General features: G+C 36.9%; 1 protein-coding gene across 1 annotated transcript in view; it reads right to left on the bottom strand.

Annotated features, from left to right (window-relative positions):
- Positions 1-204: 204 nt before the first annotated feature.
- MAPK11 (mitogen-activated protein kinase 11) overlaps positions 205-10,954 on the bottom strand; it is a 31,565-nt gene continuing 20,815 nt past the window's right edge. The window contains exons 9-12 of the mRNA XM_030959990.1: positions 9,325-9,404; positions 6,444-6,522; positions 4,912-5,085; positions 205-1,692 (exon numbers count right to left, since the gene is read on the bottom strand). Of these exons, the coding sequence (XP_030815850.1) occupies positions 1,619-1,692; positions 4,912-5,085; positions 6,444-6,522; positions 9,325-9,404 (407 nt within the window). The 3' untranslated portion in view covers positions 205-1,618. The remainder of the gene's footprint in view (positions 1,693-4,911; positions 5,086-6,443; positions 6,523-9,324; positions 9,405-10,954) is intronic.

Here is a 10,954-nt window from a genome sequence, read left to right as displayed (position 1 = left end):
AGGCATTTACTTTCAGATTAACATGCCCTGCAGAAACTTGAATACAAGTGGCTGCATTTCATTGGTTGCAAGTGTTGGATAAATGGTCAACATTGCCAAAACAGTCTATCACTTAGTCCATAAATTAGAAACATATTTTCTAGATGGAATGTCTATTTCTATTTCTGAAAAAAGCAAAGTTCTTGGACTTAATTTTTTGTTTTTAAATCTGTTTATTAAGAAAAAGCCTTTCTTTTTACATAGAAAAAATACAGAGGAAAGTAAATGCAGTAGAATCCATTACCTTATATAACTGCTATACAATTGAATATTAATGACAAAAGTTTCAGGAAACCTAAATATTATAAAAAGCCACCTCTAAAATAAGACTCTGACAGAGCAAGAACAAGACACAAATTAAACATTAAACAGCTGTGAATCACAAGTGTGTACAAAGACACAACTAATACAATACAAGAGGCCTTGTGCCAAAAGGATATTCCTGTCACAGTATTATGCATGTTATGTTCTTGTACACAGTATAATGGAGGAATCAGATAAATTTGATTATTTAAAAAAATCTCGGTATCTGATGTATCCTGCAATTTTAAAATTTAATTTTCCAACTTTTCAGAGTTAGAAAACCTTTAAAATTTTGCTTAAAAAGAAACTCCAATGAGAATGTGTCAAATTCTTGAATCTCCTTGTTTTGTCATGTCTTCCAATGGCAATTATTAGATTACTTTCCCAAGGATTTTGTGGGAAAAAAAAAGAAAATGTGGAATATTTAATTCAAAGCTGTGAACTGAACTGAGCACTCCTGCACTGCCATCTCTGACAGCCTTTGCTGAAGCTTGCAGAAGTCTACAGAGCTCTGCTGCAGTACCTTCAAGGTACCTTCCTGTAAACCCAGGCAAATTCACCAACACTCCAGCAATGGCATGGTGAGGAATACACTGGGAAGTAAAACTGTCTCACAAATGGGTATTGTGCAGATTGAAAAACAGATGTGGAAAATAATGAGAAGAGACACTTGAATGGCAAGAGAAGAGAAAGATTTATTTTTACTGACTTTCAACTGGTGTTAAGATTGCTTGAGAGACATCCAGTACATGTGTAAGACCACCACAGATATGACTACATATGCATATTCTGTCTATCTCACTACCACGCCCTCTCTTCATAAAGGCACTACCTATAAATAGTACGAAAACAGACAGATAAAATGCCACCAAAAAAAAAAAAGGATTGCTTGTATGGACTTCTTGTTTATGTTTGTATACATTCATGCTTTAAATGTACAATTTTAAAATTAATTTAAAAGGTCACCTTTATTTTGGCAATACAACTGATAAAATGAAACATGCAGAACACATAGCTTGACAGAACTCAGTGCATAATTTTGTCAGAATGAAGCAGTTCTTTACCACCCTTTGTGAGTTGGGAATACATTCATATTACAAGGCAAAAAACACCCCCACCCACACCAGACATCTGGCTTCTGTTTAATGCATCTGTTTTTCCACATCTCCTCCAACATCTTTGGATAGTAAAATCTATGTCTGACCACAGGTTAAATTGTATGGTTATATTTTAACAGTCTTCATAGTGCAGCAAGGCAAGACAGAGTTGCCTGTATTCACTGTTCTATCTCCAGGCTGTCCATTTTTAGGTCTGGTGGTTTAAAGCTATTCACTTCTTCATAGGTAAGTTCTGTAGAGGGGGTGTAAGGAAGAGAGAAGAATTAGGTGATACTTTCTCCAAAAGAAAAATATTCCAGACAAAACAGTTCTACAGATATACATGACCTGTAGTTTGTATTTCCAGCCTCTTTAGTGTCCAGATCCAAAAATAGACTGAATTCACTAGGAATCCTCCTCTTAACCTCAGATTACAAATGAGACTCACAAATACTGTTATTGTACAACATGACTGTCCCCTTCAGCTAATTACTAAAACACACAGGCCCTGAAATGAAAACATCAATTACACTGTCAGATGACCTGCCAAAATGTAATACATGACAATATGTAATGGAAAATGGAAACTTTAGAAATACCTCGATAGGTTTTAAAATGTACACTTTTAACTGTGGAAAACATTCTTTATCATCTCTCAATCAGTTGCCTTCAATTATATATCATTTGGAATTCTGTGCTAATTCCTCAGGATCCTGTGGAATGGGATTGGGGGGGGAGGGGGTTGGTTTGTTTGGTTTTTTAAAATGTTTTACTGTAGCTGACTTAATTTTATGGTACTCTGAAAAAATGTTTCTTTTTTCATCAATAGCTAGAAGCATGGGTTACTTGCTACGTTACCCTGCTTTGGGAATAACCCTTTATCTTTTCATGCTAACAGTCATGTCCTGTTTTCTGCCTTGGACATTAATGGAATATGTTTTTAGTGGCTACCTCTTTTGTATTTTCTCAAATTAGATGCTGCTTTTTAAGGACTAAATCCTGTTTGCATATGGCTAACTTCAGGTATTGGCATTACTTCAAGTTCTGTTTTCCAAACAGTGATGTTTAAATCATATCAAACTCATGCCTATTAGCTTTTTTATTAAGTAACTCTGTCTGAGACATCTGCTATGCCTGCAAGTGTACCCAGGACTCTAAAAAATATGTAAAAAATCTTGGTATTGAATCCTGCTTATGCTCTGGTTGTGTTGTACTGGACCACTGTGTACAGTTTCAGCGAGGGAATTCTGTGAAGGAAACTCTGTGTGCAGAACTCCAGACATTGGAGGATTTGTTAGGTGACTTTGAGTGACTGACTTATGACTATTACATAGAATTACAGGCAGCCAGGGAGCAGCTACAGCTGACTGAAGTTGGAGAAGCCAGTGTCCTCACAAATCGCACACCAGGAACTTTATTAGAAATTATTCTTACTGGCTGTGTGGTTTATGTTCATGAAATTCTTTACCCACTTCTCACTGCACCTACCCAGCAGAGATATGTGCTACTGGAGCAACATCTAAGGAGAGAATGTATAGCATTCAACTCTGAATAGCATACTCTTGGCCTCTAAAATTTTGAAATATTTTCTAACTGATTAAACATGTCAGTAAGAAATGTATGAGCTTGGGTTGTGAGCCTCAGTAGTGTGCAATGGAGGCCAAAAAACTTCAGAAGTGCATAATGTATAAGACAAAGTGTCTGAAATCTCATTTTACTTTGGTGCTCAGTTCCTTGAGATCAGGCACCACTGATTTTTAACTTGAACAGAAAAAGAGCAGAAACATGCCAATGACATCTTGAGAAATTGGGTCAATATTTCATCAACACTACAAACATTTTATCTCATCTTACTTAAATGTGGCACATGCAGTACTTGAAAATAAAAAGTTTATTCCCAAAGATAAAAAGGGGGGGAAGAAGGAAAAGCAGCAAACCTGCTGTGCGAGTTTGGAGATTTTTCTCTCACACCTTTTTTTAAACGTGAATAAAGAAGGAATTGGGCCTGTAGTTCCATCAAGGTCAATGATGTAAAAGATGATACATGAAAAATGCAATGATAAATAATATGATACTGCCCTTCCAAGAGATTTCACCTTCATGTCCTCATTTCAGTTTAGAAACTGTTAAGCTGTTAAGATTGTTGCTGAAATAATTTCAGTGGAGTTTCATCACAAACAGAAATCCACTTCATGACTCATAAATTGTTAAACTTTCCTGTTAAAGACTCAGGCAACTGAAAAAGCAGCAGAAAATAAAATTATCCATTCCTGAGTACAGCAGCAAATGAAGGCAGCTCTCAACAAACAAGATGTATGGGTGCTGCTGTAGGATGCCAGGTTTTGCAAAGGAGAGCATGTGTAAGGAGTAAGTGATGCCAGTCAATCCTCCTTGATTGTACACACACAGTCAGCTTCTACAAAAGCCTTTCCAGGGCTCTAGGAGGTTGATTTATTATAGAGAGAGCCATGACCCCACTATTATCTTTCTTTAAGATACATTTGCTGTAGACAGTCTTCTTTCTCCCCTGTAATGCCCAGGATAAAACATGGCACAAGTGGATGGGCACGAGTAAGACATGGGAGTATTCTTCATCATAAGCCTAACCACTATGATAATATATTTTATTTAATATTTCCCAAGTAAAAGTTACAGAAAATACAAATAGAAACAAAAGAACTTGTCTTTTATGGAAGACATATTTCATCTTAAGCCAAGGAAAGACCTTTATTGATAAACAGAAACAATTATTTTTCTACAACATTATTCTCAATTTAAAATCTCTAGTAAGGAATTTTTAGAATAATATGTCCTCATTATACAGTGGTGCAATTGGACTGTACTGTTCAGTGTACTTGCAGTCTAATGTTGAGCCACCTTACTTCTGTGATACTGCAGTGCAATATGATTGTGTTGCAAGCATGGAAGGTTGTTGCAATATTTATCAAAGAAAGGTTTTGGGGTGTCGCTCCCAAGTAAAATTATCAACTATCATCTCAAACAGGACCAACTGCATGGTGTAGTTATTAACCCAAATTCCTTTGCTATCTAAAGAATTATTAACAAAATATACATCTATGTGGACAATATTACTTTCTGGTTCTGGTCAGAACTAAACCAGAATCCCAAGTAGTGTCATTTCCCCCAGGACAGTTACTTCAGCTGGGGATCTGACCTAGAAAACTAAAAGCAAACCAGAATGTGTAATTACCTGGTAGCTAGCATCAGCTTTTAGTTAAGCTTTCACTGCTACAGGGAATCTAGTCAGGAGATGATAAAAGGGGGGGAGTGGGCAAAATCCAGAGAGGAAATATAAGCTTTTCTGCCTGTCCACCCCCACAAGCACACATATGAATTTGTTTGCCTGAGGCTTAAAAGTTCAAATTCCTCTGGCTAGAAATGGAGGAAAACTGTTATTTAAGTAAGGCTATCTTCTGCTACATGTCTTAAGCAATGCATGCAGTTCTGATACCTTTCCATTCATCGATGGTTCGCTCCTTGTTCTCTATGGACTCGTCGTAGAGCTCGGCCTCAGGTTCATCATCCGGGTCGTGATACTGCACAAAGTAGGGATGCGCGAGCGCTTCCGACGCAGTGATCCTCTTATCGCTGTCTAAAATCAGCATCTTCTCAAGAAGATCTACAGCTAAGGCAAAACCAGAAATGCAGTTCAGAGCCAGAAGAGACCATGAGGAAATAAAAGAAACCATCTATTCTCACTCACCTTAAACACAGCTAATATTACTGGCAAAATTTAGGCAACATAACAAGTAAGTTTTGAAGATTTTGTACTGAGAGTACAAAAGAGAGCTGAAGGAAGCTTCTGGTTTGTTTGTGGCATGCATAAAGATTCAGTATAGTCAAATGGAGATCTGATTCACCTCTTTGGATATCCAAGGACTTAATTATAAAAAAATCTCTGTGGGCTTATAAGATAATATCCTGTGTTGTGCATCGTGTGCTTAAGTTTGCACTGATCAGGACCAAGCTAAATAACTTGTGAATAATAAAGTGTGAGATTACACCTCTAAAAAGCTGCACCAATGAAACGATCAGATGAAAACCCCAAAGCAACTTCACAGGACCCAGCATAAACATAATATATTTGAAGTTGACATTTGAGGTATACTAGAAATAAGAGAGAGTTGTATGGCTGTATGGAGAGTTTTTAATGGAAATTTTATCATAACTATTTCAAATACTATTTTTTTTACTGCTTTCATATAAGCATTGGCAATTATTTGCCTTTATGCTATTAATACGTAGCATGCTCTCATGTACTTCAGGCAAATAAATCCCATTTTTAATATGAAAGTGTTCCAAACTACTTGTATTTGTAAGAATAAAATTTGTATTAATATACAAAATGAATCCAAACCATTTTAAGTCACAATACTTTCCTTTAACGTGCACTTGATGGAACTGACCTGGTACTGCAGTGAGATGACTCTGACGACTCAAGTGTCTTTTTATGTCACAAGAAAAAGTTCACAGAAACATCTCTTTTGCACAGGCAGAACCAATTGATTATACAGAAAAACAATTATACAGAATCAGATCAAAGGTCTGCCTTAGTCCAGTATCCTGTGTCCAACAATGGCTCATATATTCCTAGGAAATAATACTCAAAGGGTCATTCAAACAGCTATACTTCCTGGTATATTCTTCTGCTTGCCAGCAATTTACAGCTCATGGCCTTCCTGAGCCAGAAATGATGTGTCTAATCTAGACCTCATGACATTTTTATTTATTTCTGCTATCTACAGCTGGCTTTTGCTTTTCATCCATGGACCATTTCCCTTTAGGAGGTTCCTGTAATCTCCATCAGATATAAAAAGACACAGGCTTCATGATGGGAAAACAGTCTCAGGATGAAAGGCTAAGCAATGCTTTTCTCACTGGTCTGATTATTATTATTATTAGGGATCATACAGCAAGGAACACAAGGAATGCTTAAGTCCCTATGTTAGTGAAAAATTTTATCTGTCAGTCTGATTTTCTTACCTAATGGATTGGCACCACGAAACACTGCTTTCAAATCCTGCTGAGGCATATGTGGAAGAGATTCAATGTATTTTCTTGCCTAGAAATAAGGTAATATGATAAAGGTTAAATTTTGTTCAACAGTAACCATATCAACTCTAAAAACCCAGACATATTTTTAATGTTTCTTACATGGAAAATTCTCTTTACATAAAACCACAACGTATGACCTTGTTTCAAACACTCACCCCTGTATACTGGATAATAAGCAAGAGAGTTTTAAGCGGGCACATTTTGGTTTAAGGCTTGAGTGTTATGTTAGCACTTTAGTTTTTAACCTGTGCTTACTGGTTCACTGCAGTATATCCCCAGGGAACACATGCATGTAATGCTCAATCAGAAACTGCAGCATAAATCATCTTTCAGTTACCCTCAGCAAAGCGGTATAATTCAATCTGCAGCCTTTCCTCCTCTCTCTTCTCTGGTGGGATGTAGCTTCACTAATCAAAGAACAAATTCTGCTACTCCATGTGAATGGATTTTCAGATGTTTAACAGAATTTAAGAGCTTGCCTTTTCACTATGGCTGTGAAAGGTTAATCCAAACTCAGCTAGTAAAAGCCTGCCTGGATATAGGAACCACAAATGTCAGCCTGACTGTACATGAGCTACAAATTTTTAGGCTGAGGTAGGTAGGTTGGCAAGAGAAGAGGTTGCATATTTGGATCAGACAGAACAGGGAATTCTGAAAAGGAATTGTCAAAAAAGAAGCAGGTGGCTATTCCCTAAATCCATAAAAAACCTCAGCTGGTCTTTGGACAAGTCCTAACCCTTTTAAAACATGTTTGTGTTACACAGATGTCTCTCAGGATTTAGCAGTCCCATCAGAAGGACACTATCTGCAGAAGGCTAACTAAGCATCCTTGGCCTACGGAAAACAGCAACTAATCAACAACTAATCCTACCATGACTGAACAAGATGCAGTGAAAATTACCTCCAACCTTGCCCATATCCTTTGAAAACAAAACAGACCTATCAAACTGCACTTACTAGCCTGTCCCCTCTGCTTATATACTCACCGCAGAAACCTGACCAGGACAATCTCAATGATTAAGTTATTCTGAAATGCAATTACCATTTAAACTCATATTAACACGAAACACCAACAAACACCTCAGTAACTTGTGCTGTAGCATCCAAGGGGTTGATCTTTTAATTTCCAGTTCTTTAATCCTCTACTTACAACTAAAAATAGACTTGGCATTTCAGCAAATCTCTGACATTGCTGTTACAGGAATGTTAAAAAATTGTCCATGTCTGCAAGCTGCATTAAGAAACACCTAAACATAAGGCCAAACTACATGGTAAAGAAGGACTAGAATTAAGAAACTCCCGTGCAGCTGGCAATTACCTCCAAGCAAGGTATGCATCTCATCTGACATTGCTCCTCTAATCAGGCAGCAGCAGCCCAGAGGTGACCTAGCAGCACTCCTGTTCATTAACCTGGTTTTTGTGTTCTGCCTGTGCTCTAAAGGTATAATTAGCCCAAATAAAATAGTTTCAGGATTCCTGTACCTCACTGAGCTATGTTCTGAAACACAAGAAATTAAAATAACAAAGCACATACTATTTCCAGTAAGTATTTAAGGTGTTAACTCTCACAATCAAGAAGCTCACTAGCTGTGGGAAAATAACACATTTGTATTCACTACTGAGAATGTGTTACAGCAAAACCTGTAGGATCTTAACAGCACATGAAGGCTACAAAAGGACCTATGAGACTGTACAAGGACCTATGCTTAGGACAGCACAATCTGAGATTTGTTAGTTGATGAAGTCCCTGGCAAAAGGATGGATGCTTGCTTAGCCTCCTGCCCCAGCCATTCCTAGGTGCTGGGTACCTAAAAACTCTGGGACTGTCTATTGGCTGGTGATGATGAGGTTTCATTATGCTTGGACCTTCCGGAAATACAGGGGTGCTCTGGCTCTCCTACTGCTCCTGCTTACTTAACCTGCTGGTGTATTCATTAGCAAGGTCAAAGGAAACCCATCAATATCTACACAAGCTGAGAAACAGCCATTGGTATTAGTCTGAGGTGTATACAGAAGAGGTTTAAGAAAAGAGCTGCAGCTTAGGAGGTATCTGTGTGCTGGTGTTTATCTGAACTCTTACACTGTGCCCATCACCTGCCTTTATCAAACAATACTACATCTCATTCCTCAGCTGGCTATCCACAGTTACTGCTTACAATGAATCTTTTAAGCGTCACTTTAGCAGAGAAATTAAGGAGAAATTGGTAATTTACTAGATTGCTATTTAAAGAAGCCACATGGAAAGTTAAAAAGCCCACTCTTAACTACGAATATTATCAAGACATTGGACCTCACGCAAGCACTTAGAAAGATGAACAAATACAATTTTCAAATTAGGGATCTAAATAGAGCACTCATGCAGAGCAGAAATTTTTGATTTGGATACATCTCTGTTTAGAAACCTTACAACAATGGAAAGCATACAAATTACAGAGACTATTATATTCTTGCTACAAATTTAATAGCAACAACACTCTGAGCTGAGCACCAGTTTTAATTTTTTAAATTATAAGAATAATTTAATTATAAGCATTTTAAAAGATCATTGGGGCTGATTTCTTAACACTTTGCAAAAACTGAGTACATGAGAACAAGTATCAAAATTTATCCAGGTGACAGTCAAGGCATCTGTATGCCTCCAAAAGCGTATTTTTTGAACAGTGGCATTCTAGCAGCAAAAACCAGAGAAAATCTTAAGGTATTTGCTCATTTCCAAATCAGTGTCCATGTAACACAGGCAGTGACATACAATGCCAGTTAGAGAAGGAATGACAGCAAGTCAGTTAACTGAATGAAGCTGTGAACTCACGTGTTCTGATGATATCTTCTTCAAAAGTTCAGAACTCGGTGTGCCCACAACTTCCATTATTCTCTTCAGTTGATCAATATCTGCATAATTTCAGGGAAATGAACAGCACACAGTCCTTCTGGGTTTAGACAATTAATGAGCTTCCATGCATGTAACTAAGATGCTTAAAACCATTCAGCAAGATAATTCCCCCATAGGTGATGGAAGGATATAAATTCATACCTGCTTAAACCTAGTCCTGGAGTACCAAATTCTCTACTGTACTATATTAACTTGCCAGGTATGTCAGCTGCATGAAAAATATTGCTTTTCTGTCCTAGTTCCCAATTTAATACATTCTTCAGCTTAATATTAATAGCATATTTATGTTTCAGTGATCTGAGGGACTTCTAAAGATCAGTTTAATATGATAGGCTATTTTAAGCTCATAGGCCTAAATTACTAATCTGAAGACTGGCAAGTGAAAAGCTATCATTTGGCACCTTTAAAAATTTGTTTTATATACGTCTCAAGATTAAAACCTTTGAAAATGTTAATTTTTCATTGTCACCTAGGACCTGTAAAGTATATTACTTTTTTTATAGAGACTCAAGATTATTTTACAGCTTTATTTGAATTGATATAATCATATAGTTGTAGACAATATTTTATAACAAGAAAAAATCTTATTTCTTGTGAACTATATATTGATTTTTTCAAATACCACATATCATGTAATCAAACAGTCTGAGGACAAGTCATCTCCTCATGATGATATACCTGGAGAATGCCTGTGGTTACAATAGAGCCTAATGATGCTGAGCACAACAGAAAGGTCAGTGGGGAGACTTGGTCTCAGCTCTCTTAAGATTATTTCAGGCAATTCTAATGTCATAATTCTTTGCACCCAGCAACAGCTAAGTATTAGCAGAAGTGTTTGTTTTTCGAGGGGTTTCAGAGTAGCAAGAAATGTAAATATTCACAGAAAAATGTGCTCTTGTTTCTCATAATAAAAGCTTGATGCTGTTGGTTCCTCATTCCTTATTATGTGTTTGTCTTCCGTTTCCTTTTATTATTTGACTGCTCTCCTCAGAAACATCTCTTTTTTCTCCTGCCAGCACAGGAAACGCCAATGGAAATCCCTGATGCTCCATCAGGGACCACAGCACAGTGCTGCAGAAAAGAAAGGGCTTTGTTGCTCCTGTGGCATTTCTGGAACTACTGGCTTCTTTTAATATAACAGGACACAACAGAGATATTAATTCACTTATTATTTGAAAATTAACTCATTTGCACTTTCTAGGACTTTCAGCCTAAAAGCAGTTCTGTTTTGTTAAATCATATTAGCTGATGAAAAAATGATGCCTTTACTCAGCTTCAGTTTTAGCATATGTTGTTTCAATAAGATCCACACATGGAAGAAATCTACCCTGTTGTAACTAGGTTATTATTTAAACATAGATACACAAAAGAATAAATGTAACTTTTTGTTGTTTAAGAACATCTGTTACTGGTTTTTGTCCTACCAGTGGGTCTCATATTCAGTTGTCATATACACTGAAAGATTAGCAAATTGTTTATTCTTGTACAAGTTTGTTACCTCAAAATCATGTCCATAGAAACAGTCAAGTCCTTAGGAAAAATATAAAAG

Source organism: Camarhynchus parvulus, chromosome 1A (genome assembly GCF_901933205.1).
Source record: "Camarhynchus parvulus chromosome 1A, STF_HiC, whole genome shotgun sequence".
Classification (NCBI taxonomy): domain Eukaryota; kingdom Metazoa; phylum Chordata; class Aves; order Passeriformes; family Thraupidae; genus Camarhynchus; species Camarhynchus parvulus.
This window is presented reverse-complemented; position numbering and strand designations above follow the sequence as displayed.